The sequence below is a fragment of the Podarcis cretensis genome (assembly GCF_951804945.1).
Source record: "Podarcis cretensis genome assembly, chromosome: 18".
In the NCBI taxonomy this organism is placed as follows: Eukaryota; Metazoa; Chordata; class Lepidosauria; order Squamata; family Lacertidae; genus Podarcis; species Podarcis cretensis.
The window spans coordinates 3,637,133-3,661,233 of NC_137188.1; the positions used below are offsets into that span (position 1 = coordinate 3,637,133).

Below are 24,101 nucleotides of genomic sequence, written 5' to 3' on the forward strand. Positions count from 1 at the left end.
TGCACACACAAAGAATTGGGCCCAAATCAGCCAACAGGGGTGGAAGGAAAACCCCAAGACAAAGGGTGAGAAGAGAACAAAGCTTTTGCCTGACACCTGTGGAAGAGAGCTGCTCCCTGTGACTACACCCATGAGATCGAAGAAGCCTGGCAGGCTGAAACAAAAGCACCTGGGAGGGAGTTTGACAGCCGCAGGACTCATCAAGGCCACCAGATCGCATTTCAAGAGCAGGTGTCAAGTCCTCATTTGTGGGTTGTTATAATTTTTACAAGGTGAGATCAACCTGAGCCAGTTTTCTGTTGAAGGACAAAGACAAGGACTGGTAGCGGCTGTTTTAAGAGAGGGTGAGAGGAAGTGGCTGGCCACTGTGGGAACAGGATGGGGGGCTGAGAAGGATGCTGACAAGCTAGAAGGTGGGCAGAGGAGGGAGACCAAGATGATCAAGGGCCTGGAAACCGAGCCTTATGAAGAACAGTTGAAGGAGTTAGGTACATTAAGCCTGGAAAAAGAAGAGACTGAGAGGGGATAGGATGGCCACTTTCAAAGATCTGAAGGTGGAGCAAGCTTGCTTTCTGCTGCCAAACCAATAGATTCAGATTGCAAGAAACGAGATTCCAGCTAAACAAATTCCTGGTGTTAACAACTGCTTGACAGTAGAACGGACTCCCTTGGAAGGTAGCAAACTCTCCTACAATGGAGGATTTTAAACAGAGGTTGAGTGGAATTCTTTAGCTGTGATTCCCAGATTGCAAGGGTCCCTGTTCATATATCTATGAGCTACAGCTCCCTGAGCTTTGGCTGTGGTGGCTGAAGGGAGCCAGTGTTCAGGAACATCTAGAAACACAACATCAGTTGCTCCTGCCTATATCCATTCTAGGAAGCCGGTTTATTGCGGGCAGAACAGCCACCTCCAACATACAAAGAACATACTCGCTGCTGCCACCACACAACTGAAAAAGCACAACTGTCTTCCCAGCAGTGGAGAGGCCAGAGGAGAGGACGCAACTCATTACCTTCCTTCATGTTTGCAAATCGCTCCTTCAGCTGATGATCCACCTCAGGTCCAAAGGCAAAGTTATTCACAAAAATAACACTGGAAGGTAAGAGGAGTTTTAGTAAAACATGGACACACACTCTATGGCTTTTGCTGCAAGGGGTGGGGGGAAGGGTGCATGTGTGTGTGTGTGCGTACGCACACATGTGTGTGCACACACATGTACCGTATTTTTCGCCCTATAGGACTCACTTTTTCCCCTCCAAAAATGAAGGGGAAATGTGTGTGCGTCTATGGGGCAAATGCACACTCTTTGGCTTCAGCGATAGCAACGCTCTGGAGGCTTCGCGTTGCTTTCGCTGAAGCCAAGGAGAGTCTGCTCTTTGAGGCTGGTGGTGGGGGAAAGCAGCGCTCCCATCCCATCGCCAGCCCCAGAGGATCAGGGGGCAGCGGGAAGGCGCGCGACGCCTTCCCCCTACTCTCCGACCCGGCTTTGAGGCTGGCGGTGGGGGAAAGCAGCACTTCCCCCCATCGCCAGGCCCACAAGCTGGGTCGAAAAGCCCGCAGGAGCCACGCACTCTTTAAAGGGTGCGTGGCTACTGCGGGCATTTCTATGAGGTGGGGGAATTCCACGCACCCTTTAAAGAGCACGCCGCTCTTGGGGGCTTTTCCCCAAGGAGGGAGGAGGGACAGACTGGCCGAGTCCGTCCCTTCTCCCTCCTGTGGGCTTTTGCGGGAGATGGGGGAATTCACCCACCTCCCGCAAAAGCATGCAGAAGCCATGCGCTCTTTAAAGGCTGCGCGGCTTCTGCTGGCTTTTCTACGAGGTGGGGGAATTCCCCCACCTCGTAGAAAAGCCTGCAGGATGCCGCGCACCCTTTAAAGAGCACACCGCTCTTGGGGGCTTTTCCCAGAGGAGGGACAAGGGACTGACTGGCCGTTTCAGTCCCTTCTCCCTCCTGGTCGAAAAGCCCGCAGGAGTCGCACGCGGCTCCTGGGGGCTTTTGCGGGAGGTGGGGGAATTCCGCCACCTCCCGCAAAAGCAGGGAGGTCTTGCTCCCAGAGCTGCGGAGGGGGGATCATATTTTTTCCTTGATTTCTCCCCCCCCCCCGAAAATTAGGTGCGCCCTATGGGCCGGTGCGCCCTATAGGGTGAAAAATACGGTACCTTGTTGGCAAGGCATAACATAGCTTTCAACTCTCACATGTGTTTCACTAAAGCCACCCCAGAAAATACAGGGGAATGTGTTCCGCATTTGTAAAATACCTTAGAAGAAAAGACCAACCACATGGAAATGCTGATGTAATTCAGCGGTGCTCCAAGCAACATGGTCTGGGTTTTTTAAAAGCATTAAATATGTCCCGGTCACACAAATCCAAGCCTGACACTTCCCATTCCCACCAGTTTTAGTACCTGAAAGCTCACTTCCTTCTCTACAGACCCTCTCAGGTGCCGAGATCAGCAGAAGAGGCCCTCTTGGCAGTTCCACCTCCCTCAGAAGTTCAGGGGTAGTGGCTGCCCCAGTGGAGAGGGCCTTCTCAGCGGTGGCCCCAAAGCTATGTAACTCCTTCCCCATAGAGATGCACCAGCCTGGACACTGAGGTCCAGCTCCAAGGGCCTTCTGGCAGTTCCCTAACCCTAGACGAGAAGTGAAGCTGCAAGCAACCAGGCAGAGGGCCTTCCCGGTGGTGGCACCCACTCTGTGGATTGCGCTCCCTTCAGATGTCAATGAGACAAATGACTACACAACTTTTAGAAGACACCTGAAGGCAGCCTTGTATTGGGAAATGTTCAATGTTTAATGTTTTATGATGTTTTCATATGTGTTGGAAGCCACTCAGAGTGCCTGGGGAAACCCAGCCAGGTGCACGGGGTATAAAAAGGTAAAGGTAAAGGTACCCCTGCCCGTGCGGGCCAGTCGTGTCCGACTCTAGGGTTGCGTGCTCATCTCGCTCTAGAGGCCGTGAGCCGGTGCCGTCCGAAGACACTTCTGGGTCACGTGGCCAGCGTGACGAAGCTGCAGCTGGCGAACCAGCACCAGCGCAGCACACGGAAACGCCGTTTACCTTCCCGCTATAAAGCGGTCCCTATTTATCTACTTGCACTTAAGGGTGCTTTCAAACTGCTAGGTGGGCAGGAGCTGGGACCGAGAGACGGGAGCGCACCCCGCCGCGGGGATTCGAATCGCTGACCATACGGTTGGCAAGTCCTAGCGCCACCCGCGTCCCTGGGTCACGGGGTATAAAATTATTCTTATTCTTATTCTTATTGGAACCTTCAGCACACAGCTTCTGGAGGAAACACAGGTTTTTGCCCCAGACCTTTGACACCCGAAGTCCATATTTTTAGGACCCACATCTGTTTGTGGCTGTGAGTTGTTCCAAACCGTTTTAACTGCTTTAACCTGCCCTGGGATCTTAGGGTGAAGGACAGTTAAATAGGAACCACCACTAGCCAGCTGAGCCCCTGAGCAGGATGCCCTAAGCCAGTGTTTCCCAACCTTGGGCCTCCAGATGTTTTTGACCTACAACTCCCATCATCCCTAGCTAGCAAGACCAGTGGTCAGGGATGATGGGAACTGTAGTTCAAAAACAGCTGGAGGCCCAAGGTTGGGAAACACTGCCCTAAGCAACCCAGCACTCTCTCCTCGCAAAGAAATGAGACAGGGGCAATATCTAGCACCCAATGAATAAGAAGTGGGCGCAGAAGCAGGTGTACCCCATTCTGCGCCGGGGGGCGGGGTCCGTGTTAAAAGACAGAGTGCCGTACCTTGTGTTTGCGATCCTCTCCCGCCATTCTTCCGAGAGGAAGTCGCCTCTTTCCAGCTAAGAAGAGGAGAGGGAGAGAGAGAGAGAGAGAGAGAAAACGGAGTTTGACTTTCTTGTTTTAACTCAGCCAGCTTTTACATCCCTGGAAAAATGAAGCTGCGCTTGCTACCGTGCCTGAAGAGGGAACATCTTCCTAAGACCAGCCCGCGATACAGATTTCTGACTATATTTGGGCCACTGACAAGGCGCTGAAATAAGGAGACCGACAGGAAAAGTCACACCCCTCTTATCTTCAGCCAGACTTTTCCTCCTTTTTGGTGTGGGGGGAATAGAGAGATTGGAACAGAAGGCATCACATACACAGGGATCCTATTAAACTGCTGTGTGTCTCCTCCCCTCCACCCAACCTTCCCCGTCTTGTTTCTCTGGTCGCAATGGTAGAAACATAATCTGCTTAGCGAGCAGCAAAGGAGAGGCTCCATCTGCACCAGATATTTCCATCTTCCCAAGGCAAGGAGGGAGCCAAAAGACAGCAACTGGCTTGGAGGATATCCACCTCAAAGCTCTCTGTTTATGCAAATCCATGAGAATAAATCTGTGCCTCCGCAGAGGAATGTTCAAGGCGGCTGACTCTTCCGTTAAAAAAACCACAAATCCATGTGCAATAATCAAAGAAAATGTTCTCTCCCGTGTCGGCTAATTGTTGGAGGGGTCGCGATAAACTTGGCACATGTTATCATTCAATGTGGAAATGTATTTTGGTGCAAGATTGCTGGAACTTAATTTTGGAAGAAATAATATTACTAAAGAAACTGCAGCTTGCTGCCCAAAATTACAGTTACTGACTATTTTTGGTGATACAAATTGTAGATATATGGTCAAAAGAATTGGTATTGAACGGCTCAAGACCACAGGACCACAAGGACTGCCTCTTTCCATATGAACCTGCCTGGATCCTGAGATCATCTTCTGATGCCCTTCTTTGTGTTCCTCCTCCATGAGAGATCCAGAGGGTGGCAACACGAGAACAGGGCCTTTTCTGTGGTGGCTCCTCTTTTGTGTCACGCTCTCCCCAGGGAGGCTCACCTGGCACCTTCATTTTACAACTTTAGGCACTAGGCAAAAATGTTCCTCTTTAATGAGGCCTTTGGCTGATTGACATCCAATGCCCTTTTAAAATGTGGGGGTTTGGGGGGGGCGTTATTAGGTTGCTCTTGTTCTGTGTTTTTTATATATATATATATATATATATATATATATATATATATATATATATAGTGATTTTATCTTGTGAACCGCACTGAGACCTGCAGGCACATAGGGTGATATACAAATTTAATAAATAAAAAATAATATAATTTAATAATAAACATGTTATTGGCAGCATGAACAGTAATTCCAACTCAAGTCAGAAACTGACTATAAACCTCACACTGGGCACTTGGGTGCCGTTCGCTCTGGAGCAGAGCTATAACAGGAGAAAACTGCACATAATTTGAAAACCAGACTTTCCAGACGCTTTACATATGAACTCCTAAGCCCTTGGTCCCTGACCACCAGCCAAGTCTAGCAGCCCCTGCAGGGAAGTTGCCCATCCCTGGGGTCTAGAAAAAAAATCATAGAATTGTAAAGTTGGAAGGGACCCAAGGGTCATCTAGTCTGACCCCCTGCAGTGCAGGAATCTCAGCTAAATATGCAGCATCCCTTGCTCTCAGGAGAGAATGCCTCTTCTAGACAGAGGGATCCCTCCATCTTTCGCAAGCGGGAGAAAAAGAATTAAGAAGCAGCACTTGGAACTGGGGCTTGGAATCAAACCAAAATCCTGCAGAAGCTAATGAACCGTTCCAGGTGACACCATTCTCCCCAAACTCCTGTTTCAGTGGAGATTTTCAATTCAGCTGGAATTTTCCAAACTTAGCCAGGAAACAAGTTCCTTTGCACACACCCTACCTCCCCGCAACACAGGCAACAGGGTCTACCCAGCAGAGACCGCAGAAGGAAATCACGTTTCATAGCAGGCAGGGGGTGTGATTCTGCCAAGAGAAATTGGGGTCTGTGCAAAATACATTAAGAAGGAACAAGGGCAGATTTCCAGCGGTCTGTGGAGGTCCTATGGAGGTGGGGGCTGCAGGGGAGGGAGTTTTGGAGTCCAAAATAAATCTGGACTCCAAAATAAATCTGAAAAGAAAACCCTCCATTTGCAGCAGGGGAGAAGTGTGGCCAGGCTAGCTGGCGGTAACGTAACGCAGACATGGAAGGGAGGAAAAACCCTGCATTCCGAGAGCCCTCTCTGAGCACGACACTTGGCTCACAAAGACCTGTTTGTTCTGCCTGGAAAAGCACACACAGCTATTTTTGAAATAATAATAATGATAATAATATTTCTTAGACACACGCTCAAGAGCGGTAGGAACCCAAAGCTACGGAACGTGGCTCTGTTTCAAAGCTATGGAAGCCGTTGGAGGAGGGCTTGGGTATATTGTTCCTCCTCTCTTTTTTTTCAAATATCTGAGCGGTAAAAAGTTCCCGCTCAGGAGGAAAAAAGAAGCGTTAAATCCGGAACGGCTTAATACCTTGCAGACCTTTTCTTTTTCCTTTTGCTGCAAAAGGAGCAGACTGTTAAAACTGCCTCTCTTTTTCGCAGGGAGGGCAGAGACGAATGGTACTGCGTGCACTTGAGTGCCCCCTGGTAAAAAGGCACTGGACTCACATCCCAAAACCCACCAAGTTTTTTTTTGGGGGGGGTGTGCAAGTGACTCCCAATTCCCGTGCAGAAACTAACAACAAATTATCTGCACACTCTGCAAAAGAATGCCAGCTTCAGCTTGGGTTTCCCCCTCCAAGAAAACGATGTACCAATTTGGGAGGTATTAAAAGACCCTAAGTCAGGGGTCAGCAACCTAAGGCCCATGGGCCGGAAGTGGCACGCGGAGGTCATTTGACCGGCCCACGAGCCACCCCAGAACCAAGGTTCCTGCTCGCGTGCTGCATTAAACTGGTGCAGCGAGGTGCGGGAACTTGCTTCCGCGGCGCTGAAAATCGCGTCTGCACAGATGCCGAAAATTGTGTTTGCGCACGTGCCAAAAATCACGGGCGCACATGCGATCCGGCCCAGGCAAGATAAACCTTGCTAACCCCTGCCCTAAGTGGTGGTGAGCGACCTGCCCCATCCTAACGTGTCAAAGGCAGGAAGAGAAACTGGGGAGAAGTACGCAACCACCTTGAGCAATTGGGAGGATAGGTAAAGGGACCCCTGACCATTATATCCAGTCGTGGCCGACTCTGGGGTTGTGGCGCTCATCTCGCTTTATTGGCCAAGGGAGCCGGCGTACAGCTTCTGGGTCATGTGGCCAGCATGACTAAGCCGCTTCTGGCGAACCAGAGCAGCGCACGGAAACGCCATTTACCTTCCCGGCAGAGTGGTACCTATTTATCTACTTGCACTGGCATGCTTTCAAACTGCTAGGTTGGCAGGAGCAGGGACCGAGCAACGGGAGCTCACCCCGTCACGGGGATTCGAACCGCCAACCTTCTGATTGGCAAGCCCTAGGCTCTGTGGTTTAGACCACAGTGCCCCCCGTGTCCCAGGGAATTGGGAGGATAGATGTGATATATTTGCTGTTGTTCTTGCTGCTGCTGCTGATAGACTGAGATGATGTCTCTCTCCTCCTCCTCAATTACCCCACAAGGTCTCCCTCCCACACCCTCAAAGTCATTAAGCTAAGCAGCCGATTTTAATTTCCTTTTGAAGATGTGCCATCTAATGCGTATAAACACACACACACACACACACACACACACACACACACACAACTTATTTGGTCATTAGAGAAACCGGGAGGGAAAGTGACAGGTGGGGAGCATTTCAAAGGAGAAAGGGCAGGGGAGGGAAGGAGAGGGAGAATGACCTCACTGGAGGAGGAATCCAGGAAACAACCACTCAAGCACTCCGACATCCCACAGGCTCTGTGTCATTAAGCTCCCCCCAGATACCTGGCCAGCATTCAGGAGGGGATACTTCCGTGTAGGAACCGCCAAGAAGCGGGGGGGAAGCACCATCTGTCAGCATTAATTGCCAACGAGAAGCTTTCAAGCCTTAACTCAATAATGGAAATGGGAGCAGAAATTCCCTAGGAATTTCTAGGGCGGAGTTGTTCAGGGGCTAGGCAGAGGCTGCTTGCTTTTAAGAAAGGAGCTCCTGAAGCTCTGAATTTGGGAAGCCCTGTTTAGGGAACTTTATAATGTTTGGTGTTTTGTTGTGCTTTAATACTCTGTTTGGAGCCGCCCAGAGTGGCTGGGAGTAACCTAGTCAGATGGGCAGCATACAATATAATAATAATTATAATAACAATAATAATCTGAGGATCTGGAACTTAAAGGAAAAGCCTCTTTTGGACAAGCAGGAATCCAGAGGCTGAGCCAATCTTGCAGGGAGGGCTTCCTTCCCCAGCATGAGAATCAGAACCCCATTTGTTTTCGTTTTCTAAATGGATTTTATTGCTGCCATCACCTACTATACATTTTGCAAAGCCATTTTCTTTTCTCTTCCCTCTGCGGAGTATAAATAATAAAAATACTACTGCTGCTGCTGCTGCTGCTGCTACAACCAAATTTTGCATGGTGGCTCCTGAGATGCTGGTGGTAGAGTTTCCACCTTTGCTAGGATATGACTGGACACCACTTTGAATCACAACGGCTGTCTGGACCTTGAATAATTGCACTGGTTTGTTTCTTAGAATTCCCCATCAACGATGGGTGCAAGGCTTCTAGTGACCTAGGGTGTGTGTGAGGTGGGAAACCTCGAGTCTGTAGGCTGAATGGGGCCCTCCAAGCCCTCAGGACTCATGTCCTCTCTCTGACCCTCTGCCACACCCCCACACCCCCGAGTGCTTTTGCCTTCCTCTTGTTTGCCTGCAGGGAGAGATGAATGTGTAGAACCTATGGCAGCTGCATGGACTATGGCTCCGTTTACACTGTACATTTTTCAAGCACTGTAATACCACTTTAAACAGCCATTGCATTCCCCACCCCCCAAGAACCAAACCCTCCAACATTTCTCTGATGAAAATAGGCAAGTCCTATTCTATTATTATTATTATTATTATTATTATTATTATTATTATTATTATTGTCATTTTACTATTTATACCCCTCCCATCTGACCTGGTTGCCCCAGACGCTCTGGGTGGCTTCCAACATATATAAATAAAATAAAAACATCAAATTAAAACATCAAACATTTTTTTAAAAAAGCTTCCCTATGCAGGGCTGCCTTCAGATAGCTCAGGGGTCACATTAACTCCATACCCTCCAACTTTTCTCCGATAAAAATAGGGACGGCCAAAGGAAAAGTGAGACATTCCGGGATCAAATCAGAAACCGGGACGGCTTCTGTAAATCCAGGACTGTCCCTGGAAAATAGGGACACTGGGAGGGTCTGCCAAAGCGCTTTAGCAATCAGTGCCTCTTCCCACGAAACTCTGGGAGGGGAAAAGGGATCTCCAAGCCGCTCCAAGCCCCCTTAGCAAACTACAGTTCCCAAAATTCTTTGAGGGAAGAAGCCATGACTGTTTACGGAGATATCATAGAACTTTAATGTATAGTGGGCATGTAGCCTAGGCGTAACCTTCCGCAGAAAAAGTCTCATAGGTGTCGCATCTGTTTGTCCGCCCATTCTGGCTCACCCACAATTGGCATATGCCCCCCCACAAGACCAGAAAAGGTTCTCTGCCCCTACACAAAGGTGTAGCCTCTGAAAACCCCACACCAAAACAGAGGGGGAAGGAGGGTGATTTGCAACAGGGTTTGGTGGGAGGTAACGTCTGCGGTTCCGTTTCAACTCACTGTGTAATCTGCATGTTTTTTCCCATACCATTTCATCCACTTTCTGAATTCTTTGTCCATCGTCTGGAAAGGCAGGCAGCCGGGAGGAGAGAAGAGGGGAAGAGAAAGCAGGTGTGCTGTTAGTAGTAAATTGGATAGTGACCCGTTTCCAGCAACCTGGGGGAACACAACAACTGCGGCAGAGATCATTAACCACCAAGGACTTGCACCAGCAGAGAACATATTTTTTTATATAATTATCCTGTGTTGTATTGACTGCATTTAGTGCTCTGTTTTCACCTGTACTGCTTGTGGCACACAGCCCAGATATTTTACACAATGGAAAGAAATCTGAATATATATTTTTATCAGTTCAAAGAAGCTGCTGCTGGACGCCCTATTGTATCAAGGCAGAATTTAAAGCACAAGACTACAGTCTTGGGGTATCTACATGTGCACCAAATTGCTGAAGAAGCACCATTTCTGCAGGCTGTGAATACTGTATTTTTCACTCTATAGGACACACCTTTTCCCCTCCAAAAATGAAGGGGAAATGTGTGTGCGCCCTATGGAGTGAATGCAGGCTTTCGCTGAAGCCTGGAGGTGCGCACCGACCCCTCTCGTTCTCCAAGCTTCAGGAAGCTATCCGCAAGCCTTCTGAGCGCTCCGAAGGCTTGCGGACAGCAGCCTGCAGCCCAGCGAGCGCTGCGCCAACTCCCGCTGCACTCGCCAGGCTTCAGGCAGCCATCCACAAGCCTTCTGAGCGCAGCAGGAGTTCCCGCTGTGCTCGGAAGGCTTGTGGATAGCTGCCTGTTCTGGGGGCTGGGGTCAGGGGAAGCTTGAGTTTCCCTGTCCCCAGCCCCCCCCCTTATTCCCCCCCCCTAAAAACTAAGTGCACCCTATGGTCCAGTACGCCCTATGGAGCGAAAAATACAGTATTTCTTTCAGATTCTTTAAAACAAGCATGCACACCCCTCAAGTCTAGATTTCTCTACGTTGCACTTGGCTTCTAATCATAGCTGTCAACTTTTCCCTTTTCTTGTGAGGGATCCTATTCGGAATAAGGGAATCTCCCTTAAAAAAGGGGGAAAGTTGACAGCTATGCTTCTAATGTAGGTCACAGGATGCTCCCACTTTCTAACCACACAAACACACATGAACTACGTACCTCCGCATATTTGGCCGGAATATCCGCTTTCTCCACGCCATAGTGATGCTTGCAGTTTGTGGCCGCTGCTACCTGAAGAACGACTTGGCCCACACCTGAGACAAGAAGAGGAGAGGAGACAGGTAGAAACGGAGCAGAATCGACTATACCCTTCCAGTAAAGGTAAAGGGACCCCTGACCATTAGGTCCAGTTGTGGCCGACTCTTTGATTGCGGCACTCATCTCGCTTTACTGGCCGAGGGATCCGGTGTACAGCTTCCGGGTCATGTGGCCAGCATGACTAAGCCGCTTCTGGCGAACCAGAACAGCGCACGGAAATGCCTTTTATCTTCCCACCAGCGTGTTACCTATTTATCTACTTGCACCTTAATGTGCTTTCGAACTGCTAGTTTGGCAGGAGCAGGGACTGAGGAACGGGAGCTCACCCTGTCGTGGGGATTCGAACCGCCGACCTTCTGATCGGCAAGTCCTAGGCTCTGTGGTTTAACCCACAGCGCCACCCGCATCCCTCCAGACTGAATGCTAAATACACCCACCTCTCCCTCCCAATTCCGCTGGTCATTAGTGGAAAATGACAAGCTCGGTTCGGGGGCGGCTTGGGGGCCATTTAAACGACCCCCATGGGCCGCTTGTGGCCCATGGGCTGCAAGTTGCCACCCCTGCTCCAGGACATGAGGAAAGCAAAAGGGGACCAAAAGCACAGCCCTGCTAAAGAAACCGTGGTTTGGCCATCACATCCAAAGTGGGCCATTATTTACACAGCTCAGCTGCTTCCTAAGCAAACTGGTACACGCTGCTGAATCATAGCTGTCAACTTACAGATTTGAAAATAAGGGACCAGCAGCCTCGAAAATAAGGGATAAGCAGCCAAAATAAGGGATTTTCTGGGCACAGGTATGTTCGACTTCTGAGCCGCTCCGAGCCAAAGGCAGAAAGCCCAGCCAGCAGCCAAACGAAGCCTCAAGCGATGGTTCCCACAGTGCAGCAACCCGGCAAAGGGGATGCAGCAAGGGAAACCACCGTCACCTCTCCGCTGGGAAGCGCTGAGCAAAGGCGAGTCCCCAGGCAAGGCGGCTGATTTGATTGGCACAAGGAATGCAAGCTCCACCCCCCAGTCGTTCTTAGACTCCTTATTGGGTGAGCAACGCAGCCAAGCAACACACTTGGAGCCTCCCTCCTCCCTGGCCGGCAGGGAGGGAGGGAGAGAGGGAGAGGAGCTGCTTCCTTTGAAACCCGGAAAATTTAAGGGACATCATCAATAAGGGACAGCAGCGGGACACTGCGCTGGGATAAGGGACTTTCCCGCCAAATAAGGGACGGTTGACAGCTATGTGCTGAATGTTCTACAGAAGAAATGAAACAGTTTCGTGTAAAGATAGGTTTCACGGCAGAGACAGGAGAGGGAAGTGTACGGCAACCACTCACCGCTGCCCAAGTCTACAAACAGGTCGTCCTCAGTCATTTTTATCTCATCGATCATCTGAGCAACCAGGTCAAAGGAAGTTTCGCCATACACCTCTGGGGAGAAGGGTTCATAGTTGTTGAGTTTTTCCGGGTCGGTCACCGAGTGGTTATAGACTTGCTGCAGGATGTGGCGCAGGAGCCCATTGGTGGGGCGGGTGTTCAGTTTCATGGGCTGCGTGGTTCCTTTCCACTGGAGAACAAAATGGGAGAGGCAGGAGGGTGAGGGGAGAGAGACACGCATACACACACTTTACCACGTGCGACAGGCCAACGAAGGCGCTTCTGTACCTCTCATAAAACACTAGAACCTGGGGTGCCCAGTGAAGCCGGCAGACAAAAGGAACGACTGTGGAACTCTGTGGAACTGTGGAATTCATTTGCACAAGAGGAAGTGGGGGCGTTAAGAGAGGGGGAGACAAATTCAGGGAGGAAGGTAAGGCTGTTGTGATGGCTACTGCTCTGCCTCCGCTGTCAAGAGGCAGGAGCAGGGAGAAAGGAGGAAACAAGTGAGAGGCAGTTTCTCCTGCCAAGCCAGGGATGCCATCCCTGTAGGAGCAGAGGAGAGGCTCCTTAACTTGGCGGGGGGGGGGGAATAGGGGAAATATAGGACTAACTGCATCTTGTATTGAATCAGTAGAGCATAGCATTTTGCATTGAAACACAGGACAATCCTGTATTATGCAGCACAGGTGGCAACCCTACTGGCGATACCGTGCCGTGTGGAATATTCCAACTCTGTGTGGTTGAAATGTAGCCTCATGCAGAAAAGTGTCCCATCTATTGCTCCACCCATTTCCCCTTCTGCCTCCTCCCGCCACTGCAATGTGCTCAGGAAGGCTGCCCATAACAGAATGCGACCCTTAGGCTGGGGTTGGGCAGGTCCCAAACCCCCACCCCGGGCTAAAGAATTGGGGTTAGAACTGCTATAAATAAGTAATCCCTGCATTGCTGGGGGTTGAACTAGTGACCCTTGGGGGTCCCTTCCTACTCTACAATTCTAAATAAAGGTAAAGGTAAAGGTATCCCTGACCATTAGGTAGAGTCGCGGATGACTCTGGGGTTGTGGTGTTCATCTCGCTTTATTGGCCGAGGGAGCCAGCGTGCAGCTTCCGGGTCATGTGGCCAGCAGGACTAAGCCTGGTGAACCAGAGCAGCGCACGGAAACGCCGTTTACCTTCCCGCCGGAGTGGTACCTATTTATCTACTTGCACTATGACATGCTTTCGAACTGCTAGGTTGGCAGGAGCAGGGACCGAACAACGGGAGCTCACTCCGTTGTGGGGATTCGAACCATGACCTTCTGATCAGCAAGCCCTAGGCTCTGTGGTTTAGACCAGCGCGCCACCCGAGTCCCTTCAATTCTAAGTAATCCAGGCTAAACTGAGAAAACGGGGGGGGGGGGCACTATACCCAGCATGTCAGAGCACTAGACCTGCCAGTGGGAGCAAGCAGAGAATGAGCAGGACTAACTGGCCTCAAAAATCTTGGAAAGACTGGCAACTTAAATTGACAGAATATGCACAACTTGCAGATTTAAAATACAGAATAAGAGAGCAACAAGAACATATGTTTAAAGAAGATTGGAAAACGTATATTGAGTATACGGAAAATAACTGTGATGGATGTAATGGTGGAAAACCGATTGGAATAGTTTTTGTAAAGTATGCAGGGATTTAAGATATGCAAAATGAAGCATGGAAAGAGAAGAAGGGAAGTCATTTTAAAGTATGTAAAATGTTTATTTGAAATTGTAAAACAGAAAATTTAATAAAAATTATATATAACAAAAATCAGGCTACCGGCGCCCATCCAAAACAACAACCACAACCACAACCACAACAACAACGCAGTGTGGATGGGCGGGGCACATACATACCAGCTGGTGAATGCTATCGATGGCGCGGTTGTATTTGTCGCAAAGCCTCTGCATGCTTTCAAAGCTGTTGATCAGAAGGGAGGAGGGCGGAAGGAAAAAAGAAAAAAAAGTTATAGCAGTCAGGCAAATTAAGATGGGCCTAAGCTTTCTAGGCATGTCTCCCCAAAACATAATACATGCTACACAGATGCCTACATCTTCCTTGTAGTTGTAATCCTGCGCCACTCCCAAAAGGAATGTTTTGTATGCAAAGTTTTCTTTAAAAAAACCCCCAGCACCTTCTGTAGCCTGGGGCCATCCAGATGTTGCAAGACATAAATCCCATTATCGTCACCCCTGACCACTGGTTGTACTAGCCGCTGGGAGACCAACGATGTCTGGAAGGCACCAGGCTTAGGGTGGTTGCCCCAAATCAACAAGGATTCTGGGACGAGCGTGTTGGGTTTGCATTTGGTTTTCCAGAGTCTTCCTTCCCAGCGAAGGCTCTGCCTTTCAGTCTCCGGCGGCAGGTGGCCAACTCCACCCTGCCCATCAAAATGGCCTTGGAAGGCTAGCATCTTTGGGATCTGGCCCACCAGCCAGATCCAGCTCTCTACCCCACCCTCCCCATTGCATTCATCCACTCAGGTTACCGTATTTTTCGCTCCATAAAACACATTTTTGTCCTCTTAAAAACTAAGGGGAAATGTCTGTGCATCTTATGGAGCGAATGTGTGGTCCATGGAGCTAAATTGCCGGAGTGCGACACGCTCCTGAGCTGCTTTTTGGGGCTGGCGGGGGGGACCCGGGCTTCCCCCGCCAGCCCTGGGAGCAGTGGGCCAGCTGCGCACAGATGCCCCGCACTCCTGAGCAGCTCTGGGGCAGCCCGTGAGGCCTCCGTAGGGCAGCAGAATGAAGGCTCCCCGCTGCCCTGTGGAGGCTTTGAGGGCTACCCCAGAAGCCAGAACAGCTAGGTAAAGTTACATTAAAAAGATAAAGGTACCCCTGCCCGTACGGGCCAGTCTTGACAGACTCTGGGGTTGTGCGCCCATCTCACTTAAGAGGCCAGGGGCCAGCGCTGTCCGGAGACACTTCCGGGTCACGTGGCCAGCGTGACATCGCTGCTCTGGCCAGAGCCAGAGCCGCACACGGAAACGCCGTTTACCTTCCCGCTGGTAAGCGGTCCCTATTTATCTACTTGCACCCGGAGGTGCTTTCGAACTGCTAGGTTGGCAGGCGCTGGGACCGAGCAGCGGGAGCGCACCCCGCCGCAGGGATTCGAACCGCCGACCTTTCGATCGGCAGGCCCTAGGCGCTGAGGCTTTAACCCACAGCGCCACCTGCGTCCCAAAGTTACATTATATTAAGACAATTTACAGGACAAAAATTTTAAAAGAGGGAAAGGATTTGCTGAAATGGATAATTGACCTAGAATACAAAAAAGGGAGGTGGGAGGAGGTCAAGGAAATAAGCTAATGAAAGATTAGTAATGAGGAGATTTGATGCATTTTTCTTTGTGTTTTTGTTTTTGTTTAACGGGTCCTATTTCTCTGTTTTTTGTTTTGTTTTGTTTTTATATTGTGATGTGTTGTTTTGCTTTTGTTTAATGTGGCATTTTTACTTTTTCTTTCTGTAATTTTTGAAACTTTAATAAATATTATTTAAAAAAAAAGAAGAAGCCAGAACAGCTAGAGGGAGGGCTGCGCAGAACAGCTAGAGGGAAGGCTGCCTTCATCCCGCTGCCGTACGGAGGCTTCGCGTGGCTATTCCTGGCTTTTGCGGAAGGTGGGGGAAGGGACAGAGCGTGTGGATCCGTCCCTTCCCCCACCTCCCAGAAAAGCCCCCAAGAGCCGTGCTCCCTTTAAAGAGTGCGCGGCTCCTGAGGGAGGTGGGGGGGAAAGCCAGGAAGCTTGCTTTCGCTGAAGCCAGGAGGGCAAGAGGGCCAGGGTGCGCACTGATCCCGCTTGCTCTCCTGGCTTCAGGGATGGCCACGCAAAGCCTCTTGAGCGAAGCTGAAAGAACGCTCCCTCTTAGCTCAGGATGCTTTGTGTTGCTTTCTTCTTTCTTGCTTTCCTCCCCTAAAATCTAGGTGCGTCTTATGGTCCTGTGCGTTGAATAGAGCGAAAAATACGGTATGTCCCACAGAGTTCCCTTTAAGTATATGGAACAGGACTGTAGCCTCCCAAACGCTTTAAGAGTTCCAGCCAGACAAGTTTGCAAGCCTAGTTTAGAAATATTTTTTAGTGAAATGCTTTGCGCTATACAGCTCCAGTTGCCCATCATTTCTGGGATTGGGGTTGGGGTTTGGAGGGCTAGGAAAGTCTTCCCCCCCCACACACACACCTCTAAAACCTGGAGAGCCTATGTCAGTCTCTGCAGACAGCACATGTGGCCCGGCTTGGTGCAAGACAGCTTTTTATTTTTATTGCTTATTTGTTTTCTTTATTGAATTAGTATACCGCCCTATATCTTTGGGTCTCAGGGGCGGCTCACAAGATGAAATGGCAATACAAAAACACAAAAGTACGTAATAAAAACAAAAACAAGAACAACTCATTAATCCTCCCCGTTCCCCAACACATTTTAAAAGGGCACTGGATGTCAATCAGCCAAAGGCCTGGTTAAAAAGGAATGTTTTTGCCTGGAGCCTAAAGGTGTATAATGAAGGCGCCAGGCGGACCTCCCTGGGGAGAGTGTTCCATAAACGGAGAGCCACTGCAGAGAAGGCCCTGTTCTCATGTTGCCACCCTCCAGACCTTTCATGGTACAGGCACAAAGAAGGGTCTTGGAGGGTGATCTCAGGGTCCAGGTACGTTCACAGAGAGGCGATCCTTGGGGTGTTGCGGTCCTGAGCTGTTTTATAGGTCAAAACCAGCACTCTGAATTATTATGCCCCTTTTTAAATCAGCCCTTCCTTCTGAACATTGAGGACTGGAATCTTGCTTCCTGTTTAACGGGGGTGGGGGAGCTATAACTCAATGGGAGAGCACCTGCTCTCTTTACATACTTTAACCCGCCTGCAACCCTAGAGAGCCGCTGCCAGTCAGTGTGGACAATACTGGGCTAAATGGAGTAAGGGTGTGAGGCTATTTGGAGTCCAGAGGACGGGAAATTTAAGGGGAAGGTCTGCAGCTGAGCAACAGAGCATTTCCTTCTGCAGACAGAAGATCTCAGGTTCAGCCCCCACCCCCTCCACGTAGGGACGGGACCCCGAAACCCTGGAGAACTCTGCCAGCCAGTGCAAGCGATACTGAGCCTTGCTGCCTTGGGCTCTAAAGAGACTTGCTGAACAGGGCTGCCTGCCTGGTCTGAAAATCCCTTCTTTTTCTTTCTTTTTTTTTAAACCAGGATTAAAGAATCAACTCAGGTCAGGAGATAGGGAAAGGAGGGGCAGCACGGGAAGTCACGTGCCCCATTGCATAATCAGATTTCAAACATCAAGGGAGGGAGGGGGAGAGAGAGCAAAAATCAGGGCTGCTCAGCCATTTCAGCCTCTTCATCAACTCCTGCAGTCAACAAGCCAAGAGGGTCGTCCACCCCAGGTGGGTTCCTCCACCCAAGGCAGTTTTTCATCTCTATTTTCACACGCACTTTGTGGGGAGGGGGGAATAACCCAGGACACTCCCTGGCCTGTTTGGAAAGACCCCAGGGGGTGGGGAAGACCCCTCCCTTCTCATCCTTGCAAGGAGGACATGGAAGCAGCAGGAAAATCTCCTTTTGTTTACATTTGTGAACAGGACAAATTAACCGTTCAAAGGAGTAAAGGGCAGGGGAGAGGCAAGGGAAGGGGGGGGTGAAGGGCAGGGCCCGAAAGGAGCCCTTATCAGAAAGGCTGTCTTTATCAAGCTCTCTCAAACATGGAACAGCTGAAGAATCCCCTTGCAAGAAGCTTCCAACTTCCAGAGTGAATCTACAACAAAAGGGACACGGCAGCAGCGCCGCCACCCTCCACTGCCCCCCATATCACCACCTGAGAATTTGGAGCTGATCTAAAATAGAAGAGAGAGCCACTGAATCACAGAATTGTGGAGTTGGAAGGGACCCCCAGAGGTCATCTAGCCCAGCCCCACGCTGTCCAAGACAGTTCCCATCACCCCTATTTGCCGTGTTGGTTGGGGCTGACTGGCGCTGTGAGTCCAGCGATGACTTCTAGGGGGAGCTATGGGGGAGGAAAGTAGTGAGAACTAAGGAGACTCTTATCCTTACCTTTTAGTATCATAGTCAATTAAAACATAGTTTTCCATAGCAAGCTTCAGGTCTGGAATTTCTTCGCAGACCCACCTGAAAGGAAAAGAGGGTGTAGGTGAAATAAATATGAAAATAACGCCGTCGCCCCCCCCCCCCCCGCAATCACTAGATCATTTCTTCCTCCTTTTGGCAAGCCCACCTCTGCCCCAAACACACCGATAATTTTGTCATGTTTGCTTGTTTCTATATCCTGCCTTTCTCCCAAGTTTGGATCCCAACACACAAAGCAGTAACAACAAACCCGGCTGAGAAGAATCATTAAAATACATCACAGCATACACAGAGCCAGCAGTTCAAATCCAGTTTGCCCTGACAGCAACCCTGTGATCAGGATGCCCTGCACCTCCGTTTCCAAAGGAAAATCTTGATATTATCCTTCCAAAGGACAGTGTGGAGGTGCACACCCCAGGGAAGGTCTGCATCGTGACATTTTTAATATCTTTAAGACAGCCTGGTCTCAAGCCATAAATGGTAATAATAATAATAATAATAATAATAATAATAATAATAATAATAATAAATTTTATTTATATCCCGCCCTCCCCAGCCGAAGCCGGGCTAAGGGCGGCTAACAACAATCAAAATAATCCAACGATTCAAAAACATTTCATTATAAAAATTAATTAAAATCAAATTGATGGCAACCAATAAGCAAAATTCTGTGCAGATTGCCAGAGGAGGGGGGTCAGGCTGCGCCCTGACCAAAGGCCTGGTAGAACAGCTCTGTCTTGCAGGCCCTGCGGAAAGATGTCAAGTCCTGCAGGGCCCTAGTCTCTTGTGACAGAGCGTTCCACCAGATTGGAGGCGCGGCCGAAAAGGCCCTGGCTCTAGTTGAGGCCAGCCTAACCTCTCTGTGGCCTGGGATCTTCAAGATGTTTTTATTAGGGGCTCACTGGCAGCCCTAAAGGCCAAAGGTGGCTACTACTGTTAGGTCTGTCCCGTCTGATTGTGTATTTTGTGGTTTTATATTCTGATTTTACCCTGTGAACCACCCTGAGACCTGCAGGTTTGGGGCGGTATATAAATTTGATAAATAATAATAAAGTATACTGCCATCTATGCAGATAAAAGGTAAAGGAACCCTGGACGGCGAAGTCCAGTTGAATTCAACTATGGGGTGCGGTGCTCATCTCTGTTTTTAGGCCGAGGGAGCCAGAGTTTGTCCACAGACAGCTTTTTCGGGTCTTGTGGCCAGCATGACTAAACTGCTTCTGGCACAGGGAACACCGTGACGAGTGCCGGAGTGCACAGAAACACCGTTTACCTTCCCGCTGCAGCGGGACCTATTTATCTACTTGTACTGGTATGCTTTTGAAATGCTAGGTTGGCAGGAGCTGGGACAAAGCAACGGGATCTCACCCCACGGCGTGGATTCGAACTGTTGACCTTACAATTGGCAAGTCCAAGAGGGTCAGTGGTTTAGAACATAACACCACCCGCATCCCCATCTATGCATGCTGTGGTTTATAAAGAACAGGTAAGACTGGTCCCTCTCCCAAGGTGTGAGATGGAGCAGTGGTCTGGCTCAGTGGAAGACAGCATGCTAGATTCTTCTTTAAACCAAACCTTTTACTGAGATTTATGAGTAGGATTTCACTTGGTTTTTAAAGGAAGGCTCAAAGCCAGGGTTTCCCAAACTTTGTCTCCAGCTGTTTTCGGAAAACAACTCCCATCATCCCTAGCCAGCAGGACCAGTGGTCAGGGATGATGGAAACTGTAGTCCAAAATCACCTGGAGGACTCAAGTTGGGAAACCCTGGTCAAAGCTCAAGGGCAGAAAATGCTTTGACCGCCCAACACCTTCAATCCTTTTCTAGGGGAGGCAAATGTGACTTTAAAAGAAATGAACCAATTCCTTCATACTAAGGCTGCGCAGAAACATGACAGCTCCCTGTCACTTTGGAATAGCAGGCATGTGACCTCCCTTCTCCAGACCAGCTAATCAATGCAACATACTGTACTCCTACTTAGACAAAGCTGTCAATGGTGGCTTTGATTCAGACTATTTACGAAAGCACGTGCCCTTTTCAAGACAGATATAGCCTCATAGTCTTATTCCCAGTTGGGGAATGAAAGACACTTGCCGATACTGGTCTGGGGACCCCGGTATGGTCCTGACCTGGTTATAAGGCAACCCTCCAGCGTTTTAGGCAAAACCGGGTTTTCATTTTAATGCAGGGAAAAACATGCACCGTGTTGCAGGAAGCTGTGATTACAGAGCAAGGATATAAAAAGGAAAATCCTAGCAAGAACAGTGTCACTATCACTACTGGCAAATGGGTTTCCCAGTTTCCACAGGCTGCAGAGGAAGGGTGGGGGGGTGAAAATATCTGGTTGCAATGCAGATCGGCTGCTGCTTAGCACCTACCGAATTGTCTCAATGATTTCGTGAGCAGCATCGTGGTGTTTGTCCTGAAACAACAACAAAGAAAGAAGGTGGTTTCAGGAACTGTCTGGAAGGAGAGATCACCCACGTTGGCTGGCGGATCACCAAGGCTCGCTGGCTTCTACAAACCCCTCATTATTTGCAAATACGGATAAATGAAAACTGGGCCAGGGAAGTGATCAAAAGTAATGTTTCCTAGTAGATGCATGTGTTGCGGCTGTTATTTTAAAAAGCTAGCTCTGTGCTATCTAATTTCCCTGTGCCCAAAGAGGACCCATTTCCAAAAACTTTCTTCTTGCAGAGATGAGGAACCTGTGGGTCCTTTGGATGTCACCGCAGTGTTTGGAATTAGCCAGGCACATTTTGCACCTGGATTTCAAACACTGGGAAGACTGGTGTTTGAAAGATGCCAAGTGAAGATGCCTGGGTGCTGGGATGGCACCTGACGTCTCCACCATCTGAAGGTGCATTCCTGGAGACCCTCGGATCTGGACTGTTTTCACACACTAATACTCCATCCTGTAGAATTCAATCCATCAATCTGCACTATCAGAATGAATTTCAGGAACCAAAATGCTTTCTCTGTGCAGCCTGAGCAGGAGCAGTCAGCATAAAGAAAAAGAGGTCGGAACGGGCCAATATATATGTGGACCATCCCTGGATCAAGTGACTGTTTTTCTTTAAGATCTCAAAGCTCTTAACCTGGCTCAAGGTTGTCATCTGAACTAGCCAAATAATCAATCACGGTCAGTCCATTATTTGAAAAGTAAGCCTTTAGAGCCGCCTTGCCCAAAAATGGCAACTAGGCATTCCGTTTTGGCAACTGCAGCCTTGGTTTAAGGATCCCTTTGGTCCCTATCTTACATAGCTGAGTTTCTAACATTTTTTTTAGAAACAGCTGCTGGAGGGCACTTTGTTGGCTATCCCAGTACAGTGGACGCTCAGGTTGCGAACGTGATCTGTGCGGGAAGCACGTTCGCAACCCTCAGTATTCACAACCCGCAACAGTGGGGATTGCAATTGGCACTTCTGCACATGCGCAAAGCACGATTTAGTGCTTCTGAGCATGTGCAACTGCTGAAACCCAGAAGTAACCGGTTCCAGTACTTCTGGGTTTCGGCACGTCCTGAAGAATGCGACCCTTAGGCTGAAGCGTCTGTAACCCAAGGTATGACCGTAGTACGCAAGTAGGGAAGGAGAGAATTGCACAAAAGGCTGTGAAAAGCAAGGAGGCCTAGGCCGCAACAATTGCACGCCAAGTAAAATCCACACAAAGTAAGAGTGGCGACCATTCACACAAAACATTTCTGCTTGCAAAGCAGACTCTGCAGTTTGGCCAAGTGCAGCCGCAGCCTCCTGGCTTAGAGCCAAAGAGGAGGTTGTAAACCAGGCTTACAGATTAACCAGTACGCTAGGGGGAAACCTCGTTTATTTATCCAAATATTTATCTCCTGACTTCCAGGGATTCCAAGGTGGCTTACCACATAATACACAGCCCAGTATTTATTTATCGAAAGCCACACAAATAATAGTAATGACAAAACTCAAGCAACAGTGAAACAGTTCAAGTTTAAAGCTAGATAGCACCGATCATACATTTCACATCTTAAATAACCAGGAGTCAAAAGTGAAAGGCAGACGACGCCATGCACCCCCCTCACCCTCCCCCCCCTTTTCTTCCCAACCTAATAGTGCATGCAACACTAATTTCTCACAACAAATGTACCTGATCTGTAGAAAACACAACTTGAAAAAAGAGACAATGCACGGACTTTGGAAAATAAGAAATCTTTAATATTTTTTTTTTAAAGTTTAAGGCAGGGTGGAGTCCCTTTTTCGCTTTGTCAAGGGCCTCGGGGCTAATCAGCTGGGAAATTGCACTTCATTCATGGGCAGGGCTGCCCCTCTTTTCTCTCACAAACACATGCATAACAACAACAACCATTTATTATTTATATGCCTCCCATCTGACTGGGTTGGCCAAACCACACTGGACAGCTTCCAACAAATTAAAAACATTCGTCACAGTAAAACATCAAACATTGCAAACTTCTCTATGCAGGACTGCCTTCATATGTCTTCTAAAACTCAGATGTTTATTTCCTTGACATCTGACGGGAGGGTGTTCTACAGGGCAGGCGCCACCACCGAGAAGGCCCTCTGCCTGGTTCCCTGTACCCTCACTTCTCGCAGTGAGGGAACCGCCAGAAGGCCCTCAGTGCTGGACCTCAGTTTCTGGGTTGAACAATGCAAGCAGAGATGCTCCTTCAGGTGTACACACACATTCACACACACCTTCTCTACCCTCTCCCCTCTCCCAGCAGGCGGGAGGAACAGTTGTCTCCCACTGATCACTTGCATGAGCACCTTTCAATATTCACTGGGGGACGTGTTCCAAGGCCTGGGTGTCCCACAAACAAAAAGCCACAGTCTTGAGTTGCCAGCCACTCACCTCCCATCTGAAGGTAGAATCACCCAGGGCAGGGTGGCTGCAGGTGAACTTAATTTATATTCAGGCAGGATCCCCGGAACTGAGTAGGCAAATGCCTTTTCTTCTTACGAACAGTCAAAAACCAATAGTGCCTGGCTGTGTCTGAAATTCGCACCTGGCTATCGGTCACTCGTGACCAAGCCAAGATGCCTGGGAACCAGGATGGATGCGGCCTCTCCCCCATCTGGGGATCCTAGGATCTGAAGTGTTTTCACACACTAAGGCTCCCTCCTGTAAAATTCTGTCAGTTATATATTATCTGCAAAATCGTAATGGATTTCTGGAGCCAAAATGCTTTTTCTGTGCAGCCTGAGCAGGAGTGGTAAACAACGAGATAGTGAATTATTGTTTCTTCACTTACCCCAACCCACTGCCCTGCTCGCAGCTGTGAAGAATACCCCAATGTTATGAATGGTCTGTGTCACCATTAAGAAAAAAAGATTGGAATAGGCCAATATATATGTGGACTATCTCTGGATCAAGTTGACTTTTCTTTTAAGTTCTCAAAACTATTAAGCCAGCTCAAGGTTGTCTTCTGAATTAGCCAGATGTTTAACTGAGAATCAATCAGTCTCAGCCCATCATATAGAAATTAAGACTTTACAGCCGTCTTGCCCAAAAGAGGCAACAAGACATTCTGTTTTGGTGACTGTAACCCTGGTTCAAGGAGCCATTTGGCGCTTAGCTTATTAGATATCTGAGTTTATAACACTGCCTGGGTGCCCCACAACCAAAGAGGTACCCCATCCCTGGTCTCGAGTAGCTGCCACCCCCGCTTCTGAACATACAATCTCCCAGAGCAGGATGTCTGCAGGTGAACTTAATGTAGAGTTAGGCAGGATCCCCTGGGACTGAGTAGGCCAGGGGTCAGCAACCTAAGGCCCATGGGCCAAAGCAGCCCACG

At 49.1% G+C, this 24,101-nt stretch overlaps 1 protein-coding gene across 5 annotated transcripts in view; it reads right to left on the reverse strand.

The window, feature by feature from the left end:
* The window catches only part of DOT1L (DOT1 like histone lysine methyltransferase), a 78,931-nt gene that overhangs the window by 38,272 nt on the left and 16,558 nt on the right, over window positions 1–24,101 (reverse strand). For all 5 annotated transcript variants that reach the window (XM_079960415.1, XM_079960414.1, XM_079960413.1 and 2 more), the window contains exons 2-9: window positions 20,689–20,732; window positions 18,280–18,354; window positions 14,095–14,158; window positions 12,180–12,408; window positions 10,755–10,849; window positions 9,608–9,670; window positions 3,765–3,820; window positions 1,014–1,093 (exon numbers count right to left, since the gene is read on the reverse strand). In XM_079960415.1, coding sequence (XP_079816541.1) covers window positions 1,014–1,093; window positions 3,765–3,820; window positions 9,608–9,670; window positions 10,755–10,849; window positions 12,180–12,408; window positions 14,095–14,158; window positions 18,280–18,354; window positions 20,689–20,732 — 706 coding nt within the window. The remainder of the gene's footprint in view (window positions 1–1,013; window positions 1,094–3,764; window positions 3,821–9,607; window positions 9,671–10,754; window positions 10,850–12,179; window positions 12,409–14,094; window positions 14,159–18,279; window positions 18,355–20,688; window positions 20,733–24,101) is intronic.